The sequence below is a fragment of the Diabrotica undecimpunctata genome, chromosome 3 (assembly GCF_040954645.1).
Source record: "Diabrotica undecimpunctata isolate CICGRU chromosome 3, icDiaUnde3, whole genome shotgun sequence".
Lineage (NCBI taxonomy): Eukaryota > Metazoa > Arthropoda > Insecta > Coleoptera > Chrysomelidae > Diabrotica > Diabrotica undecimpunctata.
Window position 1 is genome coordinate 37,901,865 of NC_092805.1, and position 18,564 is coordinate 37,920,428.

Sequence of the window (18,564 nt, forward strand, 5' to 3'; positions counted from 1 at the left end):
AAGCACATAAAGAAGCAGAAGTTGATCTACCCTTCCAAATTCTCTACTTTTTACGATTTTGCTCGTATTTTGCTATACTTTTACCAAGCAATTTAAAGGGCATTTGTTGTTACGCCCATATAATTTGTTTCTCTCATATTATAATTATTTTAGAGCAATATTTACAAAACCAGCAGGTTTTCTAGTAATTATTAATTTACACCTACTTCTTACCTCATTTACTTTAATTAATGTAGTAAGTATATTGTTTGCGTCATGCGTCGTGTTCAATTATGTTCTAATCGCTCTGAATATCTTTCCAATTTCTTTGTTATAATAATAACGTTCTTTATTATATAATATATATATATATATATATACACTTAATTTCAGTACTTAAATCATCTAATATAACTATTTGTTATTGATATTTTTTGGACCTTACAGTCAATGAACTTTTATATTTGATATATTAGGTTGTTGTGACTGGCTGATTGACACCTTGTCTATGCCATACAAAAAAAGTACGTCATTGATATATTCCCGATATGTTTGTCTTTTCCCGTTTGCTATTTTGTCAAAGTTGCATCTTTCTTTTTAGTATGTTATTTGATATTGATACTCAATTGCACTATATTTTTCTAAGAAGTTTAGAACTCAAAAACTGCGAAATAAGTACAGTTTTTCACTTTTTTTTGGCATTTTAAGCAAGCATACAAAACTTAAATAAACTTAAAATGCTTTGGGGGTTTAGAACTTAACTGTTGACCGGCAATTTTAATTAAAAATCAAAAAATACGTAAATCCACGTAAATTGAAATACACACACTGAATAATAAATGGTAAATATCCTCGTTTTAAATGACACAATAACAATAAAGCAACTGTTACTCTCTCATGAATGTTAAAGGGGTAAGTTATCCCATGCCGAAGCATTTTTGTGTATTCAGTAATGTTTGATTGTCAGCATATATATTTGGCTGGTCAACATTACACACCGTGAATATATTATTTGTAAAATATACTATACAATCGTTAAAGGGCTATGAGTTGGCATTTTATTGAAAATAATGTGATAGCAAAGAATTCAAACTACTTTTAGATTCAAATATAAAAATAAGGAAGTAACACAATATTACAATAATATATATTATGTAAATATATATAATTAAACCCAAAGCTAAGATTAATAATAATAGTCTCCCGTTTTATACCGCTGTCGCGGCTTTGGGAGTATAGCAGGGTAGTCTGCTATATCTAGGGCCTACGGTATACAAGGAAGGTAACATGGCCAGTGCTACGCTTCAACCGTCTATTATTACCCCTGGTTTTACCCAAGGTACTCATTTTTATTCAGGCTGAGTCGACCTGGGGCCTATAGACATTAAAATGTCTAGATGTTCTTGCCGGCGGTGGGATTCGAACCCCGGACCACCTGCTTGCGAGGCAAACATCCTACCGCTTGCGCTACGCCGGCCCTAAGATTAATACTATTACAAAAATTTAAATTAAACTCACCAGACTTCCGGATTAAACCGCGTCGATTATTACTCCGCCGAGCTTTCGACATCATCTCTGATGTCTTTTTTAGAGTTTACGGGTTCTGAATCTCCCGAGCTCCCAGACACTACTACTAACCACTGCACTACCGCTACTGGGAAGAGCGGACGGTTCGTTTATATTGTCGATCGTGACTTGGTTTGGGCGGGGGTTGGTTTGGGGGTTGAGTTTGGATTTTGATTGAAGGGTGGAGTGGACGATATTTTCTTTATGAGAGATCTCCATGTCGAAGGTAACCGGATGCCGTCATTTCTTTTATTGAGACAATTTAGCCTTTTTTCAATTTTTATGATCTCTCATATAATTCTTGGTTTATAGAAGCGGATGGGGGATCTGGTTCTGTAGTTTTTTAAATCAATTTTGTGACCTGCATGAAGATGGTGTTGACACCAGAGTTTAGAGATAAAATTGAATCGGAATTGCGAACAGGAATGGGATGTTCATAAATCCTAGTTTGGATTCTACGATTTGTTTGGCCTATATAAGATCGGAAACGGTCTCCACAAGGAATTTAATAAACTCCATAAAAATTTTTATTTAAAATCTTATCTTTGATTGATAGAACAAGAGATAAAAGTTTTTGTTGGAAGATAAATACTGTCTTTTTTCCTCTTAATTCAAGGAGTTTGTCGATTTTGTCAGTGACAGCTTTGATGTAAGGAAGAAAAATTTCTTTACTTAACTCTGATTATCCGTCTTCACGGGACCGGACCTACCTATGTACATACATATATATAATCTATCTATACTTACCTTAAATAAAACAGAAAAAATAAATCTGAAGGTATAATTAACTTTAAATAAAATCAATTAAATGAAAAGATACATATCGGAAAAGAAAAAAGATTAATACATAAATATATAAGATATATAGATTAACTAACATATACGTAAAACGGTAATATGTTTTAGGTAGATATGTTTTGAAAAAAAGTTATAGTCAGATCTTACTAATAGATGTAACATTTCATGAAATGTGTTAAAAAATAACCTTTTTTTTTCAGAATTAAGAGGGTCTCAGATTCACACTTAGCAGACTTAGAGACCAAAATTGCAATGAATAACAGGATTAAGGGATTCGCAATAACAATGCCAATCGGCGGAGGAAAAATAGATCCCTTACAAATGTAAGTATATTCAAATGTCTTAAGTCTAAGAAACTCAATTGATTATATACGTTTTAACTACTATATTTTATTTCCTATTAAACATTAATCATAAACTTTTCATAAAATGCCATCGGCTATAATGCGCAACCTTGTTCCATTCATTTTAAACCAGTAAACACGTTTTTGTGTCACTATTTTGCACACGAATTTACGTTTACCCAAAAAAAACCTCCTTTTAATATGTTTTTTCAATATACCGATAAAAAGTTAAAGGATCTTTTGAAATAGAATACCTTTACGACCCTTCATATGGGAGCTTTACGGGACTGAATAGCCTTAAATAAATTTTAGAGTGAAATTCTACACTGCTGTTATACTCACACACTCCTCAATACGGAAAGATTTTCTACTTAATTTACACGTTTTGTTAAGGGGTTTTTTGTTCATTTCTTTTTCCTTAATTGCAGTTTTTCTTAACTCAAAAACAAAACTTAAAAAAAGGTTGAATAACATTTATTAGATTTTGAATAATTTTTTTAATTATTTTTACAGTTTTGTTATGTTGCGTGTTTAAAATATTTTTGTTCATTTTTTAAATACTGTTACAAATTTTTTGACATTTACACATTTTTTAACCTTTTATTAACGCATTAATTCATTTATTATATTTGTTGTACATTTTTGAAATGTTTTTACAAACTTCCTTGGCTGTTATTTTTTACTTTGCTTTTTGGCTTTTGGCCTTTTATGACCATAATTTTTTGACTAATTTTTATTTTTTCAATCTTTTTGTCTATTTGATACCATTTTGGATAACTAGTTTAGGGATTTGGATATATTGTTATCCATTTTTGACAACATTCTTTAAATTTCTTAACTTTTAACTCTTAAGTTATAGTTAACTTTTTTTCGATTATCTCCATCTAAAGATTGAATACACTATTGACAGAGTTTTTAGAACTATCATTATCAATGTTATACTTAAAAGTAATAATTAAATCTAAATTGGAATCTTAACCAAACTACATTTGCACCATTATATGTCTTTTGGTTTTATACATTAAAATGTTTGCCAAAAGTAGGACAGACGTACCTTATTGCTGAATAGACATATTTGAGAATTCCAGTTTATATGTTGAAAACGTTTCTGGTCGCTAAATATTTGCTTCAGCTTGCATTTTAATCATCCTCTATACAACTGAAATCTCTGGAACTAAATTAGATTTAATTTGGCATTTATATTCAATATATGAAAGTATTAACTTCTATTCAACTATTATTTTATGGTATACCATATTTAAAATAAACATACGAGGACTCAGCACCTAGTGATGGTTTTTTTTTTAAATAATGATGAACAATATTTTAACAAATTTTAACTTAGGTATATTATTACTAACTCAAGTAGATAAATAATGAGATGTGGGTTTTTAACGGTTTTTTGTGAATTTATTTTAATAGGAATAATAACACATTTAATCATACAAAAGCATAGTAAACTAGTGACTCAAATATTACGATAGGAGTTAATGTTTTCAAGATTCATAAAGTATTTCTTTTGGCAATACCTTTCTGTCCACGTCCATTTACCATTTAACTAATTCTAAATCCTAAGTTTCCATTCCCGTAAGATCCAAACCAAATTAGCAATTGTAAAATACTCATATTTCCATATGAAAGATTTATACCAGGTGTGCCAAAAGAAGCGGAACGGTCAAATATTTCGCGAAATTTATATTGGATTGAAAAACTGAAAAACAGGTATTTAATATTTTATGAAAATTTATCAAATTAAACCAAACAAGACGCAACATCTTTGTATGGGGCGGGAGACAACTTCGAAATCTTAAATGGGAATCCCCGTTTTTGTTACAGATTTGGATTTCTTATGAAATAGTAAGTAACTTTTACTCGGGACATTTCTTCAAATTGTTGATAGATGGCGCTATAATTGAAAAATTATCCTGATACTCTAGGAAAAGCATGGAAATGCTCTAATATCTCAAATCACTTTCACATAAAAAACCAAAAAACACGTTTTTAATATCTATTTAAAATATATCGAATGACACCACAGGCGACCCCCACCACCACCACATACGGGTAAAAAGGGCAATTAAAGCGCCATTTCTGCCCCGAGAAATTTAACAGTTTGCAGACTACTGGTCTGTATTAGTTTTTCCACGATTACAGTACCATCTATGCCTATCGAAAGAAATTTAGATAAATATCACTTTTACACTCCGAATCCAAATCTGCAATAAAAAATGGAGTTTTCTATTTAAGATTTCAAAGATGTCCCCATCTCATCAGTAGAGGGTGGGGTAAAGGTCATGTTTGTTGTCATTCGAGCGATTATTGAAAAATATTTGTCACGTATTTTTTGGTTTTTCATTCTGAATTGTATTTTTTAAGATATTACACCGTTTCCATAGTTTTCCTAGGGTATCAAGATAAATTGTTTTTTTCCGATCATCGTCTACCGAAAATTTGATAAAATATTTCAAATAAAAATTACTTATTTTTTTATTAGAAATCCACATTTGCAATAAAAAATGTGTGTTCATATTGAATATTTCAAAATTGGCGTGTGTCCCATCCCTAGGGGGTGGGTATGGGGGCTTGCGTTTGGTGTCGTTGCGATGTAAATTTCCGCAAAATATTTAACCATCCCGCTTCTTTTGGCACACCCAGTATAAGTAACTCTATTATCGCCAATTTCCAATTAGAGCATTTAGCATTGTCAGGAGTGAATTTAGAAAGATATTAATATAGAGTGTCCTACATTTGATAGTAATAAACCACCCTTGACCTTCGGTAGAAATTCTGATAAGCAAGTACTGCATGTCACATTATATTTTCAGAGATTCTTGACGATGGCATGTGACGTGCTAAGATTACTTTTGCTGATTTTAATAAAAATTTCGCACCCTAAAAGTTTTTAAAAACATACAAGTGTTGCCAGTTTGACCTATATTTTGGATGTGTCTACAAGGCATACAGTCCTTTTCCAATATACTTATATAAAAAAAACCCTGAAATATACTATTATACTAATAACACTAATTTTTATTTCAGTGGGAGACGCAGACGATCAGGAGCAGAATCAAGATTCCTGAAGCCGCTATTTCAACAAGTTTCATCGGAAGAAGATACCGGTGAAGACTATGAATACCCGTACAGTAACTTCAACGGTTACAATAATTATCTACTGTAGGAGAAACCTAAGCATAAGTCAGCAATGTTTCAGCAAAATATATCATTTCAAAGCAATGAATATTCAAATAACCCAGATGTTATAAAAATGTTTATGTAATATCTTTAAAATAATATGTGATCGATATAAAAAAAATCGATTGAGAAGGGAGAAAAACAAAAGTAATTTATGAATATATTTATTTGTAAATACATTTTGTTCTTTATGTAATAATTAATATTTTAATATCCTTTGAAATACAAAAAAAATTTAGTTTAACATTCTGATAATATGAACCTAAATTTTAATTTCAAAAAGTGTCACTTTAAACTTTTTTTAACTCTTACAAATACTGTTCTAATTATTTTTAAAAGTAATGATGTAATGTAGTTTTATATCAATATATCCACAAAAAGTTGTGTATAAAAGTTTTGCTACAACTACAAATTTCAATAAAGTTGTATAAATTAAGACAGTATTCTTAAAGGTTGTAAAAGACAATGCAGGCTTATATTTTTTGTGCTGGAAAATATAAGCATTGTAAAATGCAAATATATTAGAAACAATATTACTAACAATTGTGCAATTAACATGTAGATATACTTGATGCTTGACAAATACAAAATAGAATTGACCAATAGAAAATCTTTATTATCAGATATATAGATTTATTAAAAATATATATAAATACACTACTTAGTTTTTGTCCCTTCCAAATATACTTCTCGTCAAAATTATGCATTAGCAAAACTTTTATTTCTACAAATCTTAATATGGAACAATTCGTGGAATAATTCGTTAATATTGTTCGTTCCAAATAATTAGTTAAGATTAAATCATGTTCACGTTTGACGTTTAACGTGCTGATGTTTCATCTGCGACTGTAACACGTATTATTGAAGTCGATGTGGTCGTAATTGCTATCTGAGTTACCAGGTAGATCTCTGGCTAAACAACAAGAAGAATCAATCACGTTACACTATTTTCCCGGAAAACAAATACGTGGTTTGTGTTTTTTTTATTTATTTCATTTCGTCTTGTATTTCGATGTTTCATAACTACTGTAATTATGAAGTATGTCTTCTGTGTGTTTTCGCTATACATCACTTCAATATTCTTTCACCAAATTTTTAAACCTAGTCATATAAGTCATACCTTGCTAGTCTTCTAACTATTTTATTGTATGCCAAGACTATTGTACATCTGTAAGAGTTTTCTAACTATAGTTCCAAGGACTCTAATTTTTTTATTTGCTGTTTTAAAGAGTAAGATGGCAAATTATACAGGGTGATCTATGGTATAGTTTAATTAACTATATAGGAAATCAACTACTGTAAGAGCTTTGATATTTTTGATTTTATGTAGGATTTAGTATATCTTTTCTTATAGTATTAACCCCCAGTATTGTGTTTATGTTCATTTGCGCTACCAAATCGTAATTGCGTGGTTCTATGAGTAGGTTTTGGTAATATTAATAATTTATGAGGTTTGCCTTATCGAATTTCGTTTAGTTGTGCTTTCTTTAAGTGTATTTTTGGTTCCTCAAGCTTCTTTACACCTGAATACCCCTATCGTTAAATGTATTTCTATATTTTAATTTTTCTTTGTTCTATTCGTTTTCAGATCCTCTTGTTTACTTTATATTTATTAGTATCGATTTTATAATCGTCATATTTTGATACTCATTATTTCTTGTTTATAAAAAATATTGATAATAAAGCCCTTCCAGTAATCCTCAAATCTTCTTAAATTTACTACTCCATTCTGTTTTGTGCTTGAGTTCTCCAGTGGGAAGTACCGATCTTCTTAGTATCTTACATCACTCCGTCTATTTGCTTGAGCTTTAATCTACCACATTTTTCCATCCACCTGTCAGGCGAAGTTGTGATTATTTAAACATTTTTTAATCTAGTGCCCGCGCTACATTTTGCCCATTGTAGGAATATTTACTTATCATGGTATCATTACTAATATGGTAACAATATCTTTTTCTCCAAAATTGTGCTTGGATAAGTTTTATAGAGCAAAACATACATAAAAGAGCTATCCGATTTGAGTTAGAGTTCATACCTCTTTTCTTTGTATAAGAACCGGAACTGTCAGTATCTTTACAGTCTTACTCCATAGCTTCCTAGCTTTAGCTTTGGTTTATGTTTAATTCCAAAAAATTACATTGTCTTTTGTTGCTGATCATTGAAGATATAAATTGTCTTTTATTTAATTTGCGCATTTTACCACAAATTGTTGTTGTTTTTCTTCTTATTTTAAGACAATGCCTTGTTTTTTAAAGTTGTAGTCTACGTTGGAATTCTGATGACCAACTTTCTTTGGAGGTCTTCCAGGTGGTTTGCTGGTGTTTGTCTTCCGTTGCAATCCTTGCAAGTATATTTTTACCTATTCTGTCAACGTGGTATCTCCATGCCCTTGTTCTGACTCTTGACTATTTTACAACCTCTTGAATGTTACACAGGGTCCTCATTTCGCTACTCTTCACTCGATCTCGAAGAGTTTTACCATTAATTAATCTTACAGTCTTCATTTCTGCCATTTTTAGTAGTTACTGAGTAGTGGTTTTTTATGCTCGTGGTTCTGTGGCGTAGATCATAATAGGTCTTACAGGTTTTGAAAATTTGTGTTCTGCTTTCGATGCTCATATATTTGTTTCTCCTTATTACGTCCCGAACAAATTCTAATACGCTAGCCCTGTTTTGTTCTGTTTTATTTATATTCTTGTCTTTTGTTTCGAACGCTTTCACCGACAATTTTTTCACTTTTGTGTTACTGTCTTCTAAAAAATATCTTCTAAAACATAGTTTAATAATACAATAATCTAATGGAAAGATGAGATCCATTTTGGTTAGATTATTAGGTCTGAATCAGCTGCTTAGTAATGGTCAATATGCAAGAAATAATAGACCATTTAGAAAAAAACTCGATTTTGGCTACTGAGCAATTTATTAACTAGTCTACCTTTTCATTTAGTCCTTTTCTGAATGTTCTTGCACAAAGTGTTACATTTTGAATGATTGTTCCTTGTAACCCCTTGCTTAGCAGTTAGCAAATAAAATGCATATTTTTAGACAAGTTTCTTGTACTATATACTTTGTAGTTTTATTAGTGGGTTAATTTTGACAAGAAGTATAATAATAAAATTCCAGTATTATATTGTAAAATCTCTAGTCCATATATTTATTTTTTAATGTTAAAAATTAAAGATATAAGTATATATTATTATTAGCTAATTTATTTTTTCGTATTGTGCTTTTTGTAGATAATTTTTGTAGCGGAGGTTGGAAAATAGGTATTTAAGTCAATTTTTTTTTGACTGTATTATTTTTTAGATTTTACGAGTACTTATAATTATGTTTATTTAATTGATTTATATTTTTTATAATTTTTTGTATGTAATAAAATGTTTTATTGATATCAATCAGAGTATTTATTGCTGCAAATATTTGATAGTAGTAACAAATTTAACCATGTTATAAAAAAGCTAAAGTAAAAAATGGAATGCAAACAATAAGATATGGTAATATACAACAAAATGCTCTAAGAAATTAATGTAATAAGTAAGAATACTCAAAAGTAAGTATTATTAGCAGAGCAACAAAGCGAATAGGATTAATAGAACGAGAAACAGATGTACAAGCAGAACTACTTAAACTAATGGTCAATGAATCAATCGCAATAATCACAAAATACTTAACAAAATACCAACAGAATGGCTGAAGTCTGAATTTATTTGACTACAAAAAAATTAGGTGCCAAAAAATGCAAATAATACTATACGATAAGCCTCATAAGTCATCTCCTGAAATTGTTACTTAATAGAGTGTACATAAGAAAATTTACAAGCTGTGTTAAGGTCAAATTTACCTTAAACAGTTCGGGTTCATAAATGCTCTTGGTAACGAGAGAAGCTTTGTTCTAAATACAAGTCTTATTCCAGAGATGCAGAGACGTTAATTACAACCTATAGGCTTGTCTGGTTGATTACAAGAAAGCATTTGATCGAGTACAGCACTTCAAGATAATCCAAATACTAAAATAAAGGAGAATTAACAACCAAGATCTAAAAATAATGAGGAACCCTTACTGAAATCAGACCGCAAAGCTCAGAGTTGAAGGTAAACACACCTAATATGTGAAAATCATACGTGGAGTGATGCTGAAACAATATTTATCCAAGCTTTGCACGAAACTGAAACAGACATTCTACTAAACGGATACCGGCTAAACATCAAATATGAAGATGACGTCATAGTATTTGCGGACAACCTAAAAGATCTAAAAGTCCTTGTGAACAAAATCACGTATTACAGTCAACAATATAAACGTAAAGCAGACCAAGCTCATGATAATTAGAAAGAAAAAGATACGAGATGATTAACTTTAGGTCAACTAAACCCCAGTAGAAATAGTGACGCACTATAATAAATCAAAAAGGGACCACTAAGCACGAGAGCACACATCGGAAAAGCTAGATCCTCCTTCAACTGGATGGTTGCCTTCTTTAAGAGCCACAACCGCTTTACTGGTATAAAAGTAAGAATGCTGCGATGCTACGTCTTCGCTGTTCTTTTTGTGTTGAATCGTATACCATAAACGAAAATAAGCTCATTATTTTAGAAGCATTTGAGATGTGTCTATACGAGAGTGAATGAATCCAGATACGCTTTCCTACAAGTCATTTTGCAAGGAAAAGTATTTGGAAAGCAAGGCCCAGGAGAAAGAAGACATCCTAGTTAAAGTACATCAGAACCTGGTTTAATACAATATATGAGCAGCCATTCCACGTTGCACGTTCAGGAGAGAAGAAACAAAAAAGTTGGTACATAAAAATGTTGTTCTAAAGTCAATTGTTAGCGATATTTTTAATCAAGGTACCATATTTAATACAAAGATTTAATGAAAACTATGCTCTGTGCTTTTAACAAACTGAGAATCAATAATACACTTTTCGACAATAAGCTCCAGTATAAATGTACATTTGAAAACTCCAGGGGGCATAAATCTATGATTAATTTTATACTCACCAATAGAAAAACCCACCCTACGCAGATTCTAGATATCCGAACTTTAAACTCAGTAGACGCAGAGTGTGAACACAAACTAGTACTATCAAAAATAAGAATGATAATAATACCAAAACATTTTCTACAGGAAAAGTCACCGAGGAAAAATTCAATATAGAATCACCGTGGAACAACTCTACGAGAGAAATGTACCAAAGGAGGGTAACACAGAAGATACAGCTGAAACAAATAGACGACATCGAAGATATACACGCGAAATGGGAGAAAATTAAAAACAATATTGAAGAAGCAGCAACAGAAGCTCTAGGAAAACGCAAAGTTATACTGAATAAAAGAAACAACAATAGACCGTGGTTAAAAAAGAAATAAAAGAGAAACAAAAAGCCTACACGAAGTAGAAAACATCAAATACTCCAGAATCCCGAGACATCTATAGAAGAATACGAAATGAAACAAAGCAATTGGTAAGAAGAATAAAAAATGAACACTGGGAACAGTTTACAAAAAGGATGAAAAGTAACTTCTACAGTAAACAAAAACAAATATGGAGATTCATAAGAAACCAACGAAAAGAAATGGCAGAATTGAAGAAATACAATAGCACACCAGCAAACGAATGGGAAAGATACCTGACGGAACCTTTTAAAGGAAAGGAAAATAATAATCAACATTAACGTACCTGAATTAAGACACAAAATAGAAATCAGTTTGCAGGAAGTAGAGGTAGCCATAAATTGGCTTAAAAATAGAAAGTCGCCAGGACCAGATGGAATAACCAACGAGCTTCTTAAACACGGAGGAGAAAGTAAAACCCTAGAGATGACACAACTTATACAAAAACTAATATTGCACTCCAAGATACCAAACGCATAAGGAAACAGCATAATGATACCAATGTTCAAAAAAGGAGATAAAGAAGACCCCAGCAATTATAGAGGTATAAATCTACTGAACACCGCACGTCCTTACTAACAAAATCAATAAACTAACAATTTAATCAGATGAATAAGGATTCAGATCCGGAAGATCCTGCGGAGACGCCGTATTGGTACTAAGACAAATCACAGAAAGGGCCATCGAGTACAATAAACCAGCATATCTATGTTTTATAGACCTGACAAAAGCTTTCGATCGCATGCAAGTCGAAGACGTCTCACACCTACTGTATAAAAGAAACATACCAATCAATATTATACAAACCATCGAAAACATCTTCTTCCATAATCAAATACAGGCAAAGATAAATGAAAAACTAACACAGTGTATACCAGTACAAAACGGAATCAGACAAGGTGACTTGTGAAGCCCACTTCTTTTTAATATAGTAATAGACAAAAGAATACAAGCAGTACGTAAAGGTCACGGTTACAAAATGGGAAACAAAGAAATCTAAATATTATGTCAGGTAGACGACGCCACATTAATCGCCGAGACAGAAGACGAGCTCCAAAGATTAACACAGATCTCCCATACAACAGTCAGGAAATGCAATATGATAATATCAGCAGAAAAAACCAAATGTATGAAACATCTAAATACCCAATACGATGTAAAATCAAAATTTATGGGAAAATTATAAAGCAGGATGCAAGGTTTAAACATCTGGGAATAGATATAACTAGATATGGAGATGTTGAAAAAGAAGTAGGACAAAAAAGCTTAAAAGCAAGTAAAGCGGCGGAATGTCTTAAGAACACAATCTAGAAGAACAAACACCTAAGACAAGATACAAAAACAAGAATCTATAAAGCAGCAATTAGACCTATATTAACATACATGGCGGAGACAAGACCTGACACACCTAAAAAGAAACGACTATTAGAAACAACAGAGATGAAAATACTCTGACGAATATCAGGAAAAAGTCTGATGGATAGGGAGAAAAGCGATAACATAAGAAGAGCATGCAATATAGAATACATAAATGGATGGGTGACAAAACGGAAACAGCAGTGCAACGAACACATTAGTAGAATGGCAGAGAATATGATAGTACGAATAGCATGAGATAAGTCACCAAATAGCCCAAGGAGTATTGGCTGACCACGAAAAAGATGGTGCGATAATTTAAACAATTTAGGAGGCTAATATTGAAGAAGAAACAGGCTTTAAAGCCTACATACAAGAAGGAAGAAGAAAGAAGACCATATTTGATAGAAATAAACTACAATTCATGTTATATACACATATAGGCAATTAATTGTGTTAAAAAAAAATAGGGCTTAAAGGAACTGAAACGTTAAAGAAGTTTTATTGTTGCATATAGTCAATGGACGTTCATATATGAGAAAACCGCAGAATGCTACTATTTTAACGGGTGCGTTTTTGAAAAAGGTGTGACTTAGTACCTATGCACTATGGTGCATTTGGGTGAATTCTATGCGCTTTTCGTACATATGCATCTACAGAAAAGTTGGTAAAAGTTAAATTTCGTCTCAAAATGTCAACTTCTAAAGTCAAAACTATATTTTTTAGAAAAATATACTCAAAAAACGAAGCAAAAAGACAGGCACACCCGCAGTTTTTCTTTTTTGTTCCATAACTTTTGTCACGAGGGTATAGGTATAGTAGGTATGCCATTGCTTTGTGAAAAAATTTTTTTTAGATTCTTTCTCTTTAAATTAACGTTTGGTAGAAGTGTATAGGATTCACAGTATCAGAAATACGATTTTTCAAAGTTCGCCACTCACATCATTTTTGGGGCATTTGCCCTCATTTCTCTCAAATATTTTTCTCTAACTTTTTTCCTACGCACTTTTAGGTATATTCAACGGTACATTCAGTAGATACAAAAATCACTTACCCTTAAACTAATCTATTGTAGAAGGTTATAGGACTAATTTTAAGTAAAATACGGTTCTTGAAAATTTTCTACTTTTCACTATTTTTATATTCACTACGAAATAAGATTTCATTTTCTGTAGGTACTTTAAAATATAGTCTACTGTAACAATATTCTAGGACTAACGATAAATTAGATATGGCTCGTCAAAGTGTGATACCTCCAACGATTTTAATGTAGGGTGTTCCTACATATTTTAACCCTTTGCAGCCCGATTTTTATTATATTAAATAGTACAAGAAACAGGTTTTTGGTGAAATTTATTTATTTTAGTATATTTTTAAAACAAATTCAGTTAAAATAAACAATGCTGATCCTGAAGTATATCCTGCAGGATGTGGTATTCTCAAGATAGCAGCAGGAACATAGCATAACAACAAAATTAAATAAGAAATAAAAACCAGGTAGCACTTCTTTCTTCCTATTCTTCCTATTGTTTTGCATGGAACGTTGCAAAACAATTTTTGTCGTGTTTAAGACAAAGTCCGACATTGCAAGATGAACATTTCTACTGTGTTCTGCTAACATTTGCTGTCGTGCTGCAGTTGACACATCTCAAAGCAGTAGTTCTTTGGGGCATATGAGAAGACTTTGAACGGTGTAGTTTCAAATGAATATACCTTTTGAATTTACTCATTGGTTTTTCTGCTGATGGTCTTCCCCTTTTTAATTGTTCTGGAGCTCCAATAAGGACTCTAATCACAGAGAGCAGGAATTCTTTCAAAGACATACTTTTGGATTGGCTTCTGGAAAGTTGAAGTTGATTGGAAGTTGAAATAGAATGAATGCGTTTACGACGCAAGCTTCCACAAAATAAAAAAATATTCTGTGCCACCACTTGTGTGATTTACGATTCACCTCATAAAGACATCTCAGAATGTCAAATTTGTCAACATGTCAGCATGACATATGGGATATATATATATATATATATATATATATATATATATATATATATATATATATATATATATATATATCAGTTGTAGAGCACTACCATTTGTGGACATGAAACCTCATTCAGAGTATCGTCTTTTTGTCTTCTCTTTACAAACTTCGTTTGTTTCTGGATTTTGGTGATTTGTTAAAAAAATCACACTTCTGCGATCCATGTGCTTCAATGTAGATAGTTCATGTATTAAAATACGGTAATCTGAAACTCCTCGATTCATTTGTTTGTCAGTTTTGAACTCTGGTAAATCCTTTCTTTTTTTCTTTGAACGGTTCCACTTGCGTAAATTCCGTCCGATATTAAAGATCTCTGAAGATCAATACAGTTGAAATAGTTGTCAAAGAACACTCGGTGGTGTTTATTTACTAAGACCCTTGTTAGATCCTGTACGACTCGTTGTCCTAAGTTTTTTTTGGTCGAATTTCCCACTTTATCAGTATATATCTGGAACTCGCAAATGAATCAGCTTGAATCTGCTTTAACCCATACTTTGTAACCACGTTTTATAGGTTTATTAGAGATGTACTGTCGGATACTGCTTTGACCTTTGAATCGTATCATAGACTCATCAATCGCTTCAAACTTATGTTATTTCAATGCTGCAAGAAACGTTTCCATGAGTTTGGCCAGTAGAGGCCAAACTTTGTAAAGTTTGTCAAATTCGGGATCAGTTGTTTTTTTGGCTGCAGTGTATTATTAACCAGATGTAAATTGCCTAGTAAAAGCAAAATGACGACCAATAATATCTGTAACTGGGCATTTTCTTTATACCCATTAATAAATTTACTCCAAGAAATGTTTTGATTTGGTCTTCTGTGGTAGGTATAAATCCATTTCTTCCTCCGTATTTCTGAACGTAATATAGATTGGTTTGAAATACAATTAGGTGAATTAGATCCTCAGGAAATAGTTCCAAAAACGCATATGTGGGGTTCTCTGCAGAATTTGGAATGTTTGGGCCTGTAGTTTCAATAAATTAAATTGTTTGTGTTATACAACTTTCATTTTAGCTGTACTGCTATCGGTACATCGTCTTCACTATCTGATTCCGATTCTTGATTATTTGGAGAATTGGTTGTTTTATCTTGATCGTTAATTTGGTCTTCAAACACGATGTCCTTATTTGCAATATGAAAGACGTCCTTATTATTTGGTCGCCGAAATTCATCAACATCCAATTCATCTCCCAAGACGCTTTCAATATCAGAGACAATTGACTCCTGGTCACTTGGAATTTCATCCAGTAAGGCGTCAACCTCGTTTTGGGACATATTTGCCAACTGCCTAAAGCTCCACTTTTGATTTTGCGTATTGGCAGAATTCATATAGGAAGTGCCCTGTGGTACTCATATAGGAAGTATACATAAAAGACAGTGACCTACAAAAAAAATTAAAATGTATTCATGCAAATAACCGTACTTAGTGTGAAGCAGACTTCAAAAATATCACTTACCCATAACTTTTGTAATATTAATAATAACTGAATAAATAAGAAAACAATTAAAATATGTGGCTCTGTCAACACCCAATGTCCGCTTCAAATGTGTGCTTGACTAATTATGTTATCCAGTCAATGTAATTCAATCAGATCGGTTCGAAATTAGTTAGACCCTCAGAATATAATATAGGCAACCAATTTTACACATTGGTATGACTGTAAAACTGCTGGGAAGTTTTTACTTGCTCTCAGCATACCGGCAGTCGTCAAAGGGTTAACAGCCTATAATTTAGAAAGTAATGAATATTATTATTTGAAAATTGGGAAATGTTAATTGGGTCCATAATACTATCAATTGATATATACATGTGATCTGTAACGTTATCAGGTACACCGTGACATCATTTAAAATGGAAAAAATTAAATGGATCATAGGGATAAAGGTTAGGTCAATAGGATATTAATGTTAATAAATACGCTACATTTTCAATTTAATACGCGCATTTATTATTTCTAAATTAACCTGAAACTAGCATGTTTTTATAGTTTTTACAGTTTCACGAGATAAGCAAATTGTCCTTTTATTTAAATTGTTTTTTGACAATAACAAAAATAGTAACAACTAATGCCATTTCTTGTGTTCACTCACTAAGACGTTTATTTTAGTTTTAAAACACAATTTTGAAATATCGTGATTTCATACAGTAGTAAAAATGACTTCCCTAATCACATCTAATGAATACGTAGATATGTTGTTGATTTATAGTGAAAGTAGGAAAAATGCTCAAAATGCTCAATCATTATGCACATAATGCTTTCCCGAAAGAAAACACCGTCTTATTTAACCTTGGCTTTAGTTAAGGAGAAGATGCGACAAGGTTCATTTACGAACGATAAACATAGAGATCAGGTCAAACCAATACAGACCGAACATAACTTGGTGAATGCTTTAGCATATGTAACGAATATTCCACCAGCTCATATGGTCTATTGCTGCAGCAACTGGAGTGCTTCCATAATAATGGAATTGAAAATGGCCATAACCCTCATTATTGGGGACTGGAAAATCCGCATCGGTTAAGGTAAACTCGCTTTAAAACTAGATGAAGAAGCAATGTTTAGTGTGGGTTATTTAATAGGCGTTAAATAGGTCCATATTTTTTTAAGAATACTTAAATGGTCAGAGGTATCTCAATTTTTGTGAAAAATGAATTTTTCAGCATCTTTGTTACTGAAGAATATTCCTTTACGCGAGTTACAGTACAATGACCGCTACCATCCAGTAAGTTCCACCACGTGGATTCCAACACGGGGCTACCGCTTGAACATTCTGGACTAAATTGCGACGTATTGAACAGCAAGATCAGCAATTAATAAATTATAAAACACCATGTTAAAATCAATATTTTTTCAGTCTGATTTAAAATTATAGTCTGATTTAAATTATTATTGTTGTTACTAAAATCTTTGTAAGTCGAAATAAAAGTTTTAATTGTGAAGTTCAGTTTTTAAAAAAGTGTTTTTCCCAAGAACATTCATAATTGGCGCAGAGTCAGTACGGAAGTGGAAGAGTCTTTACAGATCCTCGTCACTTTTAAGTGTTTGTCCACTGTTCCAAGAACCAGCCCCAGGGAAACCGTCTGCAGAGTTCACCCGAGGGAATTAGAGAATTAGAAGTTAGAAGAAGCCTTCAGGAGCAAAGGAATGCACATCGGCATCGTCTTTATCCTGTAAGCGATTTTATTATTACTTAGAATTAAGAAGATTAGATTTTGAAAGAATTTTTAATAAATCAGACTCCTCTGAGTCCTTAGATTGAATCAGAGCTAAATTAGAAGATAAATAAAACAAAGATTTGAATAGATTAACACAAAGATTAAAGTAATTTAAAAATATCTCCTCTAAGTCCTTAGATTGACTTTAGAGTCAGATTTAGACAAAATTGAATAGCTTAATAAATACTATATATTAATAAACATAGAGATTAATAGATAGAAAATAAAGTAGATTAAGATTTATATATTTATATATTGATTATTGAAAATTACTATACCAATTTGACTATTGACTATATATTATATTGAAAAATTTTGAAATATGGCAGTTCCACAATTTGACGTTAAAAATTTATGCATTCTTCCAAATTTTGACGGAAATCCAAATGAATTACATGAATTTATTAAAGTTTCTACAATACTTCTAAACCATTATTATGACAGACTTAATGCAGCTAATATACAAAACAAATTTTTGCTTCATGGTATTATCAGTAAATTAACAGGTAGAGCCAAGGAAGTTATATCTGTATATGGATGCGAAAGTTGGGACGAAATAAAAAACGCATTAATTCAAAATTTTGGAGACCAGAGAGACGAAAATTCGCTTACAAGGGATCTAGTAAATTTAAGACAAGGCTCGACAGAATCTATTATGCATTTTTACGAAAAAATCA

The 18,564-nt window shown here is 31.7% G+C and overlaps 1 protein-coding gene across 1 annotated transcript in view; it reads left to right on the forward strand.

Moving 5' to 3' along the window:
- The window catches only part of LOC140436702 (uncharacterized), a 59,506-nt gene extending 51,050 nt beyond the window's left edge, over nucleotides 1-8,456 (forward strand). Inside the window, exons 2-3 of the mRNA XM_072525743.1 lie at nucleotides 2,544-2,666; nucleotides 5,727-8,456. Of these exons, the coding sequence (XP_072381844.1) occupies nucleotides 2,544-2,666; nucleotides 5,727-5,865 (262 nt within the window). The 3' untranslated portion in view covers nucleotides 5,866-8,456. The remainder of the gene's footprint in view (nucleotides 1-2,543; nucleotides 2,667-5,726) is intronic.
- Nucleotides 8,457-18,564: the final 10,108 nt, after the last annotated feature.